Raw genomic sequence first — 18,172 nt, 5'->3', positions numbered from 1 at the left:
CAATTTCGTTCCTTCTTATGACTGAGTAATATTCCATTGCATATATGTACCACATCTTCTTTATCCATTCCTCTGTTGATGGACATTTAGGTTGCTTCCATGTCCTGGCTATTGTAAATAGTGCTGCAGTGAACATTGGGGTGCAGCCACATCATATTATTTTAAATGTCCAGTTTTCAACAACAACAACAAAAACAACAAACTATGTGACACACAAAGAAACTGGAAAGTATGGTCTATACACAGAGAGAAAAGTCATTTAATAGAAACTATCCCCAAGGAAGCCTAGACATTGGACTTACTAGACAAAGGCTTTAATTTAGGTATTATAAATTTTTTCAAAAAATTAAAGAAAACCATGTCTAAAGAACTAAAAGAAATTATGAGAACAGTGTCTCACCAAATAGAGAATATTTATAAGAGATAGTTATTACCAAAAAAAAAAAAGAGACAAATAGAAATTCTGGAGCTGAAAAGTACAATAACTGAATGAAAAATTTGTAAGAGGGGCTCAAAAGCAGACTTGAGCTGGCAGAAGTATCAGTAAACCTGAATATAGGTCAATTGAGATTATCAAATCTAAGGGAAAAAAAGAAAAATGAATGAAAAATAAATAGAACCTCAGAGACAAAGACAAAGAGAGAATCTTGAAAGCAACAAGAGAGAAGCAACTTATCACAAACCAAGTATACTCAATAAGAGTAACAGCTGATTTTTCTTTAGAGACCATAGAAGCCAGAAAGCAATGGGACAATACCCAAAGTGCTGAAAGAAAAAGACTGTCAACCCAGAATTCTATATCCAGCAAAATTATCCTTCAAAATGAAGGGGAGATTAAGACATTCCCAGATAAAAACTGAGAGAATTTGTTGCCGGCAGGCCTTCCCTACAAGAAATACCAAAGAGTGTCCTTCAGGCTGAATTGAAAGGACACTACACAGTAACTTGAATCCACATGGGAAAAAATAAAGAACACCAGTAAAGGTAACTACATAGGTAAATATACAATAAGACAGTATGAATGTATTTTTTTCTTTGTAAACACTTTTTTTCCCTTCTACCTGATTTAAAAGCAATAATTATACAGTTTTTAATGGGCTTATAGTATATAAAGATGTAATTTGTAAGACAATAGTGTGAAGGGGGAGACTGTACAGGAGCAAAGTTTTTGTATACTATTGCAATTAAATTGGTATTAAACTATACTAGACTGTTTTAAGTGAAGATGTTAATTGTAATCCACAGGACAACCACTAAGAAAATAACAAAAAACATAGTAAAAGAAACAACGAGGTAATTAAAGGGACACACCAAAAATATCTATTTAACATAAAAGAAGGCAGTGATGGAGACATAGAAAAACAAAAAAGACATAAGACAGAGAAAACAAATAGTAAAACAGCAGACCTAAGTCCTACCTTATCAGTAATTAAATTAAATGTAAATAGATTAAACACTTCAATCAAAAAGCAGTGACTGGCAAATTGGATCCAACCCTATGCTGTCTATAAGAGGCACATTATAGATTCAAAGACACAAACTGCTTTAGAGTATACAGATGAAAAAAAAATATATGCCATGCAGACAGTAACCAAAGAAACCTAGGCCAAATAGACTTTAAGACAAAATTGTTTTTAGACACAGACATTTTATAATGATAAAAGGTCAATCCATTATGAAGACATAACAATTATAAACATATATACACCTAACCACAGAGCCCCAAAATAGATGAAGCCAAAACTGACGGAAATAAAGAGAGAAATAGGCAATTCAATAACAATAGTTGAAGATTTCAACAGAACTTCAATAAAATAACTAGGCAGAAAATCAACCAGGAAATAGAAGACTTGAACAACCAAGTATGTACCAAGTATAAACCAAATAAATCTAACAAACATCCATAGAACATTTTACCCAACAACAGCAGAATACACATTCTTCTCAAGTACACAAGGAACATTTTCCAGGATAGACCATCTATTAGGCCATAAAACAAGTCTCAGTACATTTGAAAGGACTGAGTATGTTCTCTGATCATAATGAAGTAAAATCAGAAATGAACAACAAAAGAAAATTTGGCAAATGAGCAAATATGTGGAAATTAACAACACATTCCTAAATAACCAATGGTTCAAAGAATAAATTATAAAGGAAATTAGAAAACACACTGAGATGAATGAAAACAAATTACAAAATACCAAAATTTCTGGAATACAGCTAAAACAATGCCTAGCAGGAAATTTATAGCTGTATACATCTATATTTAAAAAGATAAAAATCTCAAATCAATAACTGAAACTTTTGGGACTTCTCTGGTGGCACAGTGGTTAAGAATCCACCTGCCAATGCAGGGGACATAGGTTTGATCCCTGGTCCGGGAAGATCCCACATTCTGCGGAGCAACTAAGCCCGTGCGCTACAACTACTGAGCCTGCTCTCTAGAGCCCACATGCCACAACTACTGAGCACACGTGCCACAACTACTGAAGCCCGCATGCCTACAGCCTGTGTTCCGCAACAAGAGAAGCCACCACGATGAGAAGCCCATGCACCACAACGAAGAGTAGCCCCCGCTCAATGCAACTAGAGAAGGCCCACATACAGCAACGAAGACCCAGCACAACCAAAAATAAATAAATTAAAATAAAATTTAATTTAATTTAATTTCCATCCTGTTGGGAAGAAGTCTCTAAAAAAATAATAATAATAACTGAAACTTTTACCATAAGTAACAAGAAAAAAAGGGTAAATTAAATGCAAAGTTAATAGAGGGAAGGAAATAACGAAGATTAGAACAGAAATAAATGAACTAGAAAGTACAAAAACAATAGAGAAAATCAATAAAACCAAAAGTTTGGTTCTTTGAAAAAATCAATAAATTTGACAAACTTTTAGCTAGACTAACCAAGAAAAGAGATAGAGAACTCAAATTACTAAAATCAGAACTGGAAGAGGATACATTATGTATAGTGAAGAATTAACCTTACCAATAGAGAGGTTTGGCCTTTGTCCTTGGCTACTGGGATATGATGTCTAGTCCTCTGAAAAGTCCTGCCTGATAGGACTGTCTTTGTTTGCTGGGCACTTTAGCTATATTGTCTTATTTCCAATCTCCAAAAGAACTGGAGACTAAAGTATTAGCCCCTGGTAAGGGCTCTAGTAAGGGCTGGAGACTAAAGGTCAGCACTCACGTGAGCAGTATGTGATCAAGCCCTACTAAATTCTAGACACCAAAAGCTTAGGTGAGTTTCCCTGGTTGGTGGTACTCTATATTGTCACACATTGTAAGTGGGAGAAGGTAATGCTATCCATGACCCCATGGAAAGAGTATGATCAAAAGCTCCACACTTGAACCTCTCCCAAACTCTGTGCATCTCTTCCTGTGGCTAATTTCAACCTGTGTCCTTTCCCTGTAATAAATCGTGAATATAATAGCTTTCAGTGAATTCTGTGAGTCCTGTTGAATTGCTAAAACTGTTTTGGAAACCACCCCCCTCCGCACCCCCTGACCCCCGCTGCCTAAATTTGCAATTGGTGTTAGAAGTGAGGTCAATTTTGTGGGGCCTGTTCCCTCTAATTGTACTGTTGGTTAAACTCTTCATGTATCACTACTAACCTTATAGAAATAAAAAGGGATTACAAAGGAATACTATGAACAATTGCAGACCAACAAATTAGATAACCTAAATGAAATGAACATATTTCTAGAAAGGCACAAACTATCAAATGACTCAAGAAGATATAGACAAAGATTGACATAATCATCAAAAAACTACCCCATAAAGAAAACCTGAAGCCCAGATGGCTTCACTGGTGAATTCTATGAAACATTTAAAGAACTAACACCACTCTTTTACAAGTTCTTCCAAAAAACAAAAGAGGAGGGAACACTTCCCAGCTTGTTCTTTGAAGCCAGTATTACCCTGTTACCAAAACCAGACAGACATCACAAGAGAAGAAAACTGCAAACCATTATCCCTGGTAAATATGGACGTAAAAATCCTCAACAAAATATGAGCAAACAGAATCCAACAACATAAAATGGGTAATATATCATGACAAACTGGGACTTACCTCAGGAGTGAAGGAATTCATAAATGGTTCAACATATAAAAATCAGTCAAACCATACCATATTAATAGAATAAAGGCCCCAAACCACAAGATCATCTTCATAGACACATAAACAATTTGCTACAATCCAATATCCTTCACGATAAAAATACTCAACAGCTAGGAATAGAAGGAAGCTTCTCAAACTTAATAAAGGGCATCTACAAAAACCCACAGGTAACATCATACTTAATGGTAAAATGCTGAAAACTTCCCTGTAAGGTCAGAACTAAGACAAGGATGTCCACTTTCACCACATGTACTGGAGGTTTTACCCAAGGAAATTAGGCAATGAAAGGAAGATGTAAAACTATCACAGATGACATGATTTTGTAAATAGAAGATCCTAAGGAATCCACACACATATATACATATATATACATAAGTCTATTAGAACTGATAAATGAGTTCAGCAAATTTGCAGGCTGCAAAATTAACATACAGGGACTTCCCTGGTGGCGCAGTGGTTAAGAATCTGCCTGCCAATACAGGGGACACAGGTTTGAGCCCTGGGTCTGGGAAGATCCCATGTGCCATGGAAAAACTGAGCCCGTGCACCACAACTACTGAGCCTGCACTCTAGAGCCCATGAGCCACAACTAGAGTCCACGCACCACAACTACTGAAGCTCACGTGCCTAGAGCCTATGCTCAGCAGCAAGAGAAGCCACCGCAATGAGAAGCCCGTGCACTGCAACAAAGAGTAGCCCCTGCTCACCGCAACTAGAGAAAGCCCGCATGCAACAATGAAGACCCAACACAGCCAAAAACAATTAATTAATTAATTAATTAATTAATTAAATACTTTAAAAAAATTAACGTACAAAAATCAATTGTATTTCTAGACATGAGCAATGAAAAATCCAAAAGTAAAATTAAGAAAACAGTTCAATTTATAATATCATCAAAAATAATATTCAGGAATAAAATTAATTGCTAATGGGTACAGGATTTCTTTCTGGGGTGATGAAAATGTTCTGATATTAGTGATGATAGTTATACAGTTTTGTGAATATACTGAAAACCACTGAAATACAAACTTTAAAAGGATGAATTTTATGATATGTGAATTATATCTCAGTAAAGCTATTATTTAAACAAATAAATTGTCTTTATACACCAGCAACTAACAGAAAATGATTTTTTTAAATTACCATCTACAAGAGTAATGAAAGCTACCTTGGAATAAGTCTAACAAAAGTTGTGCAAACCCTGGGAATTTTATAATTTTATAAAGCTTTTAGAAACTTTACTTCTATAAAAGTTTTATTTAAAAAACCTAGTCTTTTAGCTTCTTAAGCAGAACTCTTCCTAAGAGTTGTTTTTTTTTTAAATCACTACAGGATCACTTTCTAAATTATATTTGAAGTGTTTAGATTAGTTAGAAGGTGAGCTATTTTAAAGTTGATTTCTATGGATAGGAAGGTAGGATTTGTATTAAAGAATAAGGAATAGTAAAATATATTATTGTCATTGTTGACCTGTACAGTATTAATACTGTACTACATTACTCCAGGTAATGTTAGGGTGGCCAGAATGAGTATGATAACATATTGTTGGAAGGTTTATTTTGACATAAAATAGAAGCTGGTTTAAGTAAATCAAAGGAGAACTTAATTTCTCTAAAGTAGACTGGTAAACCTTTTAGCTCTCAACTTCTCCCACCTGCTAGTAATTCATAATCACATTGTATTTCATTTTCTAACTATGTTTTTCACTAATGCTGGGGCTTAAGAAGAAAAGGGGAAATCTTTGGTTTAAAACTACTAGTCTCTGATATCAGGGTTCATTTTGCATGTTTAAACAGTATTGGTCAGCCATCGTTTAGGAATCTTTCTAGTCACATATTAGCAAAAAAATACCTTAAATCTAAGCAGCTAGACGAAAACCCAACTTTACTGAGCTAACTTTCCAGCCCGTTAAATGAGAATCTAATGTTTGAAATCGCCTTTTATTTAGAAAATTGCGATATGCCTTTATTTATTTATTTAATAAATGTAAGGGATTTTATGGGGGTGCTTTGTTATTGACCTACTTGTTATGTACTATTTTAATTTCATACCCTTTAGATATTTGGATTTGAACTGCATTTTAGAATTCATCTTCACTTACAATGCCACCATCAAACGGAGGTCCAGTTGGATACACGCCCCCAGATGGAGGCTGGGGGTGGGCAGTGGTTGTTGGAGCTTTCATTTCCATTGGCTTCTCTTGTGCGTTTGGCAAATCTATTACTGTATTTTACAAAGAAATTGAAGAAATATTTAAAGCCAGCACCAGCGAAGTGTCATGGTTATCTTCCATCGCGTTTGCTGTCATGTATGGTGGAGGTAAGTACTCATGACCTGCTCTTTTAACTTTCAATGGGTAGACAAAAGCTCTGTAGTAAGTGCTTTTTGTTCTTGATGCCTTTATCAGTGAGATATTTGAAATGTTAGTTCTTGGAGTTATGTGATTAGAGTCATGTTTTTCATTGTCTTTAACAATAAAATCTACATAGCAGCTGTGTGCTCTGTTAGGTCACTTATAAAATGGTGTCATTATAAAGGATAACTTTCTTTAAAAATGTGTTTTGTATTGGCTGCTGGGTATAGAAAGGTAATTGATGTTTGTATTTTAATCATATATCCTGTAAGCTTGCTAAACTCTTGTTATTTCCAATAGTTTATTGGTAGATTTTTTGTCAAAAATTTTTGATAGACAAATCTTCTGCAAATACTGATAGTTTGGTTTCTTCATTTCCTTACTCCTTTTTCCCCCCTGTCTTACTGCTGGCTCGGACCTCCAGTATAATGTTGAAGAAAAGTGGTGATGGTAGGCATTCTTGTTTTGTAGTTCTGTTTTGGTTGTGTTGTTGTTTTCTGTGAGAAACAATACATTTTAGCTAGTTTGTAAATATGCCCTTAAGTCAGAAGTTTGATCAGACTTGCTCATAAATCTCATCGTTCATGTGTGTTTGCTCTAGATGACCATCTAAAAATTTAAAACAGAGCAAACTTGCTACATATATGTGGATAATATCCTAGATACATGAAGAATCCTGTAAACACTTATAATCAGGGTATTTGCAGCCTCTTCTGCCTTAAAATAATTAGATTATGGTCTTGCATACTTTAGTTAAAACCCATCTAATATGTCCTAGGTATACAGAAAATGTACAATCAATACTATATGTATTCCATTACACAAACCTGTGACTCTGAAATAAAGATAGAAAGTAATATTCCTTACCACTGTCTTCTGTTTTATCTGTTTATTTTCTGGGGTGGCATCCTGTCATGTTGGTAATGTCATATGCAGGTGTGGATGTGAGGGCTGGGCTTCTCCTCTATATGACTAAGCTGTTTGTTCTCTCCTAGGTCCTATCAGCAGTATCCTGGTGAATAAATATGGCAGTCGTCCAGTTATGATTGTTGGCGGCTGCTTGTCAGGCTGTGGCTTGATTGCGGCTTCTTTCTGTACCACTGTGCAGGAACTTTACTTGTGTGTCGGAGTCATCGCAGGTGAGTTGCTACTAATGTATTTTCAAGCATTAATTTTTGTGTGGACTATTTATAGCATTAATTTGCCAATTCTTTTGAAAAATGAAAGTTCTTTGTTAGAAAAATTACTAGGTCACTATTTTTTAGAGCTGTTGATATGTTAATTTAAAAAAAGCAAGTCTTTAAAAAAAGTTCTGGCACTTAATGGGTGATTATTTTTATTGAATGAATAAATTGAAAGAGCTTCTTTCCTTTTGTCCTTTCTTTCTTCCCTCCCTCCCTCTCTTTCTTTCTTTTCTTTTCTTTCTTTTTTTGTCTTAAGAAAGAAGATAGTGGTGATAGGTAAAAAGTTGTTGAAAGGGAGGTCATTAGCTATTCCCTCTCATTTCCCATTCTACCCAAGAAGGAATTGGCTCAAATTAGAGAAAGAGAGAATGTCAGATATAAAGCAGTTTCTGGTAGAAAAGACAGATACATTTTCAAGGGATAAAGGGCATGCATGAGGAAACCCCCCTTTCTAATAACTAAATTAAGAAAATAAAATTGCTGAATATAAATACAATCAACACCCATAGCTCTACATTTCAGAGAAAACTACCATTAATATTTTGATGCCATATCCACTCATTTTTCTATGCACACATAGAATTTTTAGAACAAAAAGGGATGAGATTAGTGAAGTCAAACAGAGAAAGACAAATATCATATGATATCACTCATATGTGGAATCTAATTTTTTAAAATGATACAAATGAAGTTATTTACTAAACAGAAACAGACTTACAGATATCGAAAACAAACTTATGGTTACCAAAGGGGAAAAGTGGGGGTGGTATAAATCAGGAGCTTGGGATGAACATACACACACTACTATATATAAGATAGATAACCAACGAGTACCTACTTATAGCACAGGGAACTCTATACTCAATATTCTGTGATAACCTATAAGAGAAAAGAAACTAAAGGAGAATGAATGTATGTATATGTATGACTGAATCACTTTGCTGTATACCTGAAACTAACACAGCACTGTAAATCAACTATACTCCAATAAAGTTAAAAAAATTTTTTAAAGGGATGAGATTATGTATAATGTTTGTAACCAATTTTTTCACTTAATAATACATTATGTATTATACATAGTTTCTCCATCTCAGTAAATATACTTTAGCAGCGATTATTTTTTCATGGGATAGATGGATATACCATAATTTATTTCACCATCCTCTAATTGAAGGACATTTAGATTGTTTATATTTTCACTCTTAATAAACAGTATTTGCATGATAGTGCTTCTGTATACATCTTTGTGAAAATGATAATTTCCTTTGGATAAATTTGTAGAAGAGCAATTACTGGGGAAAAAGGGTTTTGATACCATTGCCCAAATACTCTTTTGGAAATGTTATAATAATTTACAGTCCCACCTGCAGGACCTGAGATAATGCCAATAATGGGTATTATCTTTTTGGATCTATACTTTTACTATATTAATTAAATTTTTAAACATTTAACTATTTTAACTCATCTGGATTATTTGAATAACATAAGGAAGGAATAGAACTTTATTTGTTCCCATGTGATTATTCAGCCTGTTCATTATTTCATTTATTAATTCACTCAAGAAATATTTATTGGGGCTTCCCTGGTGGCGCAGTGGTTGAGAATCCGCCTGCTAATGCAGGGGACACGGGTTCGAGCCCTGGTCTGGGAGGATCCCACATGCCACGGAGCAACTAGGCCCGTGAGCCACAATTACTGAGCCTGCGCATCTGGAGCCTGTGCTCCGCAACAAGAGAGGCCACGATAGTGAGAGGCCCGCGCACCGCGATGAAGAGTGGCCCCCGCTTGCCACAACTAGAGAAAGCCCTCGCACAGAAACGAAGACCCAACACAGCCATAAATAAATAAATAATTTTAAAAAAAAAATTTAAAAAAAAAAAAAAAAAGAAATATTTATTGAGTCCCTAACTATATGCCAGGCACTGGTCCAAGCTCTGTGGGGAGAGCCAACATGACAGGCAAGATTCCCACTATTTAGTGGAGGGAAGCAGACAATAAGCAGACCAACAAATAAATGAATAAATAAGAAAAATATTGGGTAGTAATAACTGCTTTGCAAAGACTTAAAACAGAATGTTGATAGAGAAGGATTGAACTGTCCCTAAAGGGAAGGCTTCTCAGAGGTGGTGATTTTAAGTTGAGATCTGAATGAAAACTAGGAGAAGGCTTTGTGAAAATCTAGAAGAACAGTTACACGTAGCACAAGTAAGAATAGACTGAGATGAGGGCAGGGAGGTAGGTTAGTGCCAAATCATGGGACCTCTTAATCCAGAGTGAAAAGTTATGGATGGGCAGTCATTAGAGAGATTGAAATGGGCAAGCATCCTAACCTGGTTTACCTAGTAGGGAAGCAAGATTGGGAGACCATTTAAGAGGTTATTGGGATAGTTACTGTGCCAGCCCCATTAGCTGGAAAATCCATTCTTTCCCTATTAATTTAAATGTATCTTTTGGTTCTGTTTCTGGACTTTCTGCCCACTTTTAGTAATCAGTTTTTCTAATTTTGAATAAGTGCCACACTATTCTAATTACCATAGCTGTACAATATAGTTATATATCTGTTAGGGTAGGCCCACCAATTATTTATCCTTTTCCAATATTTCTAATGCATTTGTTCTTCGGGTGTATTTTAGAGTCATTTTACCTCATTTGAAAAATAAAACACATTGAAATTTTCATAGAAATTTCATTAAATTAATGGATTTACTAAGGTAGTGTTAGCATCTTGACAATGTTGTGTTTTACTATCCAAAAACATTTTCTCTCTCTCTCCCTCCCCCTCCCTCTCTCTTGTTTCCCTTCCTTCTGCCCCTTCTCCTATCTTGCTTTCTGAATTTATAAGATTTATCTTCTCTCCTTTTTGCTTTCAATTCCCTATTCCTCAGGAAAGCTAAAATTATGAAATTAGACAAAGGATCTTACATTTATTGTTCTTTTTGTTGCTAAAGGAAAAAGAATTATTTTTTAAAATATACATTTTTTAGGGACGTCCTGGTGGTCCAGGGTTAAGACTCTGTACTTCCACTGCAAGGGGCCTGGGTTCGATCCCTGGTTGGGGAACTAAGATCCTGCATGCCACATGGTGCGGCCAAAAAATATATACATATATATACACATATATATACATTTTTTATATTATAGATCTAGTATTTGCTGCATAAAGAGACTTTATGTCTGTATTTATTTGATAACAGTCCACTTAATGACCTACTAGTTATAATAGCCTCTCATGATTTTGACCTCTTTCCACTTCATTTCTTTGCCTAGTTAATTAATTCCAAATATGTTTCTGACATTTATTGGAGTATGTGATTCTTTTTTCCCCTCTCGCCAGGTCTTGGGCTTGCCTTCAACTTGAATCCAGCTCTGACCATGATTGGCAAGTATTTCTACAAGAGGCGACCATTAGCAAATGGACTGGCCATGGCAGGCAGCCCTGTGTTCCTCTCCGCCCTGGCCCCCCTCAACCAGGCTCTTTTTGCTGCCTTTGGCTGGAGAGGAAGCTTCCTAATTCTTGGAGGCATCCTACTAAACTGCTGTGTGGCTGGAGCCCTGATGAGACCAATAGGGCCCAAGCCAACCACTGCAGGGAAAGAGAAGTCTAAAGAATCCCTTCAGGAAGCTGGAAAATATGATGCAAACAAGGGGGCAGGTGATGCAAATACAGAAGTTAATGGCAGAAACCCCCCAAAGGAGAAACAATCCGTTTTTCAAACAGTTAACAAACTTCTGGACTTATCCCTATTCAAACACAGAGGCTTTCTGCTGTACCTCTCTGGGAATGTGATAATGTCTTTTGCGCTGGCTACACCTTTAGTCTTTCTTAGTAATTATGCCAAGAGTCAACATCACTCTAGTGAGAAGTCTGCCTTCCTTCTTTCCATTCTGGCTTTTGTTGACATGGTAGCCAGACCTTCTATGGGATTTGTAGCCAACACAAAGTGGATAAGACCTCGAATTCAGTATTTTTTTGCTGCTTCTATTATTGCAAATGGAGTGTGTCATACGCTAGTACCCTTATCCTCTAGCTATATAGGGTTCTGTCTTTATGCGGGATTCCTTGGATTTGCTTTTGGGTGGTTTGGCGCCGTATTGTTTGAAACGCTGATGGACCTCGTTGGATCCCAGAGGTTCTCCAGTGCTGTGGGATTGGTGACCATTGTGGAATGCTGTCCTATTCTCCTGGGGCCACCGATTTTAGGTATAGTATGTCTCCCTATTTCTATGGTTCTATTAACATAAAACAGACAGAGAAGATTAGGAAGGTGATAGAAAGCAGAAATCAGTGAGCTGCTTGATAGTCTTTCTTCGCTTCTGTACCCTCAGTGCTGGCACAATGCTTGGTACAGCGTAATTGCTCAAATACTTAATAGAACTGAATTAAAGTGAATCATCAAGCTGAAAGAGGAATAAAAAACTATTACACACTTAAGTATGTATAATAATTTTTCCTGATAAAAAACCTAACATGTTTATTGTAGAAAAATATATAACCACCTTTAACATACTGTTGGTGATTTCTTTTTAATTGTGGAATTTATCTCAGCAGTAATATTTAAAATAATAACAATAGGTACCAGGTGAGGGCTCACAGTATACCAGGGACTGTCCTAGTCGTTTGCTATATTCTGTCATATGTTACAAGTCTGTGATGCAGGACAATTATTGTTCCCACTTTATAAATAAATAAATAGAGGCTTCTAAAAGTGAAATAATTTGCCCAAGATCACGCAGCTAGTAAGTGACCATAAAACTTGATGTATTATTCTCTTAAGAATGCTAAATGGTGAATGGATAGAGAAGATGTGGCACATATATACAATGGAATATTACTCAGCCATAAAAAGAAATGAAATTGAGTTATTTGTAGTGAGGTGGATGGACCTAGAGTCTGTCATACAGAGTGAAGTAAGTCAGAAAGAGAAAAACAAATACTGTATGCTAACGCATATATATGGAATCTAAAAAAAAAAAAAAATGGTTCTGAAGAACCTAGGGGCAGGACAGGAATAAAGACACAGACGTAGAGAATGGACTTGAGGACACAGGGAGGCGGAAGGGTAAGTTGGGACGAAGTGAGAGAGTAGCATTGACATATATACACTATCAAATGTAAAATAGATAGCTAGTGGGAAGCAGCTGCATAGCACAGGGAGATCAGCTTGGTGCTTTGCGACCACCTAGAGGGGTGGGATAGGGACGGTGGGAGGGAGATGAAAGAGGGAGGGGATATGGGGATATACGTATGCATATAGCTGATTCACTTTGTTATACAGCAGAAACTAACACAACACTGTAAAGCAATTATACTCCAATAAAGATGTTAAAAAAATGCTAAATGGTTTACATTTTAAAATTATTATTAATATAAAATACAACAATAATTTGGACTTCTGGATGTGACTCATGCTTTTGAGATTATGCACTATAAAGTAAGGAGGGATACATAACAGAAGATCACTACTGACCTGTCCACCCTCTCTCCTCCCTATATACACCCAAGGAGAGTCCAAATCCTGTCCGTTCTCGCTTCCTAAATCTCTTTCTAATCTGCCTGTTTTCTCTCCATCACAACTACCACTCTTATCCAAATATCCTATCTTCTATCAGTAGCCTTCTAACTTTACCCATATCCACTCTAGCTGTTCTTCGTCTCTTAGAACACTCCAGTTGCTTCCCACGTTCTCAGGGTGAAGATCAAATTCCCTGTTGTGGCCTATTAGGTCCTGCATGGCCTGGCCCACCTGTGTCTCCAGCCTCATTTCCCACCACTCAGTTTGCTCTCTGTGCTCCTCTCACACCCTGTGCTTCCTCCTACCACCTGCCTTTGCACTGGCTGTTGTCTGCCCTGAGCCTTTTCCCATCTCCCTTCTCCTTGATAACTCCTATCCTCCTGTAAGTCTTGGCTAAGTTTACACTTTAAGAAAAGCCTTCCTGGGCTTCCCTGGTGGCGCAGTGGTTACAAATCCGCCTTCCGATGCAGGGGACAGGTCTGGGCCCTGGTCCAGGAAGATCCCACGTGCCACGGAGCAACTAAGCCTGTGCGTCACAACTACTGAGCCCGCGTGCCGCAACTAATGAAGCCCACACGCCTAGAGCTCATGCTCTGCAACAAGAGAAGCCACCGCAATGAGAAGCCCAAGCACTGCAGGCAAGAGTAGCCCCCGCTCGCCGCAACAGGAGAAAGCCCGCGCACAGCAACAAAGACCCAACACAGCCAAAAATAAAATTTTTTTCTAATTTTAAAAAAAGAAAAAAGAAAAGTCTTTCTGACCCTACTTGCTGGTCTAAAACCCCTATTTTCTGCCTTCAAACCTTCCTTGTAGCACTTGTCACAGTCTGTGTAGTTATTGGATTAACATTTCTCTTCTCCACTGAACTGTGGACGTTACCTCCTTTGCTCACCCTTAACTCAGGACCTAGCAGACCCAGGGCCGTGTGTATATTTAGAGAATCAGTAAGTATTGCTGAATGCGTGATGCCCTGCATTGGAAAACCATATGGAGTCATATTTGAATTGGTTATTATGTCCTTTATATGGGTAGTATTTTCCAAAGTTTATTTCTTTTATTTATTTATTTGGCTGCATTGGGTCTTAGTTGCGACATGCGGGATCTTCATTGTGGTGCTTGGGCGCCCTAGTTGTGTGGCATGGGCTCCAGAGCACATGGGCTCAGTGGTTGCAGCACGCGGGCCCTCTAGTTGTGGCTCGCGGGCTCTAGAGCGCAGGCTCAGTAGTTGTGGCGCGCACACGTAGTTGCCCTGCGGCATGTGGGATCTTAGTTCCCTCACCAGGGATCAAACCCGCATCCCCTGCATTGGAAGGTGGATTCTTAACCACTGGACCACCAGGGAAGTCCCTCCAAAGTTTATTTCTTAATACTAGTTTGAGATACTAATAAATTTTATTATTACAAGGATTTCATGGCCAAAAAAAGATTGGGAACACCAAAGTAAATAAGTTTCTTTACCTCATAAATAAGTTTCTTTACCTCATAAAGCCTTTAATAGAAAAGACTATGTGTCATTTCCAAACTTACTTGACTTTGGAAACATTAGGGAGTATCCTGTAGAACAGAAGTTATGGTGCAGACCTCAGAGTCAGACTTGCTGGATTGAAAGCCAACCTGTTTCATTTACAAGCTTTGTGACCTTGGACAAGTTACTTAAGGTTTCTGTACTTCAGTTTTTCTGTTATACAATGGGAATGATGATAGAACCTTCCTGTTGTGAGGATTAAGCACTTAGAATGGTGGAAAGGTGTTGCTGTTGTTAATGTTAGCAGAGGATGAGTGTTCATAGGAACGCCCTTTGGGAAATGCTGATGTCAGAGAAAGTGCATTGGCCTGGGAGACTGGAATTAGCTCTATGGCCTTGGGCAAGACTACTAAACCTCTTTTGAGCAACAAATTTTTCCATTGAATATTGAGAGGATTGACTCTAGGTGATCTCTAGGACTTCCCCAATTCAAATTTGCCAAGATTTAATTACTTTCAAGTTGCTAAAGTTAACAGACTACGCAGGGCCATCCAAAATCAGTTGACATCATAAACAAAAGATCAAATAATTTTGAGCAGTTTCTATTTAGACTAATTTGTCATTTATGAGCTCTTTGAGTGGATCCTTAAGCTTTATTTGGGAAAGGGTATAATTGCTTACCCACATAACTTTTTTTTTTTTTTGGACATCCTTAGGTCGTCTCAGTGACATATACGGAGACTACAAATATACATACTGGGCATGTGGCATAATCCTTATTGTCTCAGGCATCTATCTCTGCATTGGCATGGGCATCCATTATCAACTTGAGGCAAAAGAACAGAAGGCAGAGGCGAAGCAGAAAACGGAAAGTAAAGAGATGGAACCAAAAGAAGTTATTAAAGCTGCGGAATCTCCAGAACTGAAAGGCACATTAGGAGGACCCAAAGAGGAGAAACTTTCAGGCTGAAGTCAGGGATAAACAGAAGCTTTGGACCAAAGATACTGAAAAATTCGACTGAATCATGTTCTACTCTTGGTGCTCACAGTGGACAGTGGACATTTGTGTGGAAGTCATACCAGGTGTTCATTGATAGAATTTTTATTTCCTTCCTTTACAACAGTCATAATAGATATGTCACGTCCTTTAGGGGCAGGGGATTTGCAAAAGGTGACAGAAGGAAATAGCTTTTATTTGAAGTCATATTTATTAAGGTATACCCTAAATACTGTACAAATCCCTTTTATAAGAGTAAAGTTTAATGAATTTTGACACAGGTATTTTGTCAAATAACTACCACACTAATATAGAATATTTCAAACAGCCAAAATAATTCCCTTCTGCTCTTTTGCAGTTAATCCCCTCCCCTTAGCTATAGCCCCTGGCAGCCACTGATCTGATTTCTGTCCCGTATAGTTTTGTCTTTTCCAGAATGGAATAAATGGAATCACATAGTATGTAACTATGGCACAATAGTATATATATGGTCTTTATCCTCAGTTCCTGGTATACAGCTCCTAGAAGCCTTGGCATCTCTGGAGTGATAAGAGTATCTTTTGCATGCTAATTAGGTGACTGGTGGCTGGAGACCCCTTTCTTAACTTCAGGATAGGGGCTAATCTCCAGAAAGGCCAAAGCATGATTAGAGGGTTGGAACTTTCAGCCCCATCCCCGACCTCTGGGAAGGGGAGAGGGGCTGGAAGTTGGGTTCAATTATTAATGTCCAATGATATAATCCATCATGCCTATGTAATAAAACCCCCTAAACTACAGAGAGCTTCCTGGCTGGTGAATACTTTGAGGTACTGGGAGAGTAGTGTGCCCAGAGAGGGCATGGAATCTCCCTACCACTCCTCCCCACCATATTTTACCCTATGCATCTCTTCCATCTGGCTGTTCTGAATTGTATCCTTTATAATAAATCAGTGAACGTAAGCAAAGTGTTCCCTGAGTTCTGTGATCCATTCTAGCAAATTATCAAACTTGATGAAGGAGTCATGGGAACTCCCAATTTATAGCTGGTCGGTCATAAGTACAGGTGGCAACCTGGGACTTGAGACTGGAATCTGAAGTGAGGGGAGTCTTGTGAGACTGAGCCTTTAAATCTGTGGAATCTGACACTAACTCTGGGTACTTTATGTCAGAATTGAATTGAATTGTAGGACACCCAGTTGGTGTCTGGAGAGTTGGCAAAATGGTTGTTGGTATGGAAATAACCCACACATTTGGTGTCAGAAGAGTTGTGAGTAAAAGCAGTTGGGAGTAGCCTTTTGTGTCTGGCTTCTTTCACAATAGCATAATGTTTTATGGTTCATCCAGGTTGTTGTATTTTTCCGTAGTTCGTTGCTTTTTATTGCTGAGCAGTATTTCTTTGTATAGATGTACCATAATTTGTATATCCATCCACCAGTTGGACATTTGAGCTTTGTTCTAAGTAAAGATGCTATAAACATTCACATAGAGATCTGTGCAGACATATGCTTTCATTTCTCTTGGGTAAATGCCTAGGATTGGAATTGCTGGGTCATATGGCAAGTGCATGTTTAACTTTGTAAGAAACTATCAAACTATTTTCTCAGTGGCTATACCATTTGGTAATCCCACTAGCGATGTATGAAAATTCTAGCTGTTCTACATCCTTGTCAGCACTTGGCATTGCCGATCTTTTTAACTTTCCCGTTCTAGTTGGTATGTAGTGTGTGACATTTCCCTGAACATTAAAGATGTTGACCATTTTTCCATGTGCTGTCCTCCGTATATTTTTAGAGAAGGTTTTGGGGTGGGGGGGGGCTGTGCTGCGTGGCATGTGGGATCTTAGTTCCCTGACCAGGGATTGAACCCGTGTCCGCTGCAGTAGAAGTGTGGAGTCCTAACCATTGGACTGCCAGGGAATTCCCGAGAAGGTTTATTTTTTAATCCTGACATTTAACAGTCTTAAAAATATTTAGGTGCCTTGAGGTTTTGTCTTTCAAACTCTTTAGGTGACTTTTCCTGGCATATCTGACAGTGAAATGAACAATATATTTGAACATCCTTAAATGTGTGGCAGTGTGTTTAAATAGATGGTTATGAAGTCTAATAGCATGGAAAGATCCTTCTGTTATAAACATGATACAATGTTACATGAAAAAAGCAGAACACAAACTAGATAAGTATATATAATATACTCTCAGGGAAAAAAAGAGGAAAGAGATAAACACAAAATTCCAACCATACTTGTGTTGGAATGGTGACTTTTTCCCTATATTCATTTTCCTTAATGTGAATGTGATTGTTATATTTTCACTAATAACAGAGGAAAAATGAATAGATTTGAAATAGAAGAGTTCTGACAAGAGGCACTTATCTCCTAAGAAAATAAAGCTAATGATTACTATAAGCCATTATCTATTTGTTTATCTTTAAGAGTTGCATTCTGGTGAAAGGGAGGCGAGTGTGACATGGAAGTTGAGAGCACAGAGCACGAATAGCCTCAAGGCATGATTTTGCTTGTCCTGCACAAAGCTGTGGAGGGTGGAGTCCACAGGCCAC

General features: G+C 37.6%; 1 protein-coding gene across 3 annotated transcripts in view; it reads left to right on the top strand.

Moving 5' to 3' along the window:
• Positions 1 to 17,380, top strand: part of LOC103008684 (monocarboxylate transporter 1-like) — a 35,022-nt gene extending 17,642 nt beyond the window's left edge. The window contains exons 1-5 of one of the 3 annotated variants that reach the window (XM_057536217.1): positions 809 to 996; positions 6,184 to 6,444; positions 7,474 to 7,617; positions 10,997 to 11,863; positions 15,357 to 17,380. In XM_057536217.1, coding sequence (XP_057392200.1) covers positions 6,228 to 6,444; positions 7,474 to 7,617; positions 10,997 to 11,863; positions 15,357 to 15,610 — 1,482 coding nt within the window. In that variant the 5' untranslated portion in view covers positions 809 to 996; positions 6,184 to 6,227 and the 3' untranslated portion in view covers positions 15,611 to 17,380. Of the gene's footprint in view, positions 1 to 808; positions 997 to 6,183; positions 6,445 to 6,902; positions 6,929 to 7,473; positions 7,618 to 10,996; positions 11,864 to 15,356 lie in introns of those variants that run through there. The other 2 variants (XM_007169624.3, XM_057536214.1) reach the window with 2 other exon arrangements.
• Positions 17,381 to 18,172: the final 792 nt, after the last annotated feature.

Source organism: Balaenoptera acutorostrata, chromosome 1 (genome assembly GCF_949987535.1).
Source record: "Balaenoptera acutorostrata chromosome 1, mBalAcu1.1, whole genome shotgun sequence".
NCBI lineage: Eukaryota > Metazoa > Chordata > Mammalia > Artiodactyla > Balaenopteridae > Balaenoptera > Balaenoptera acutorostrata.
This window is presented reverse-complemented; position numbering and strand designations above follow the sequence as displayed.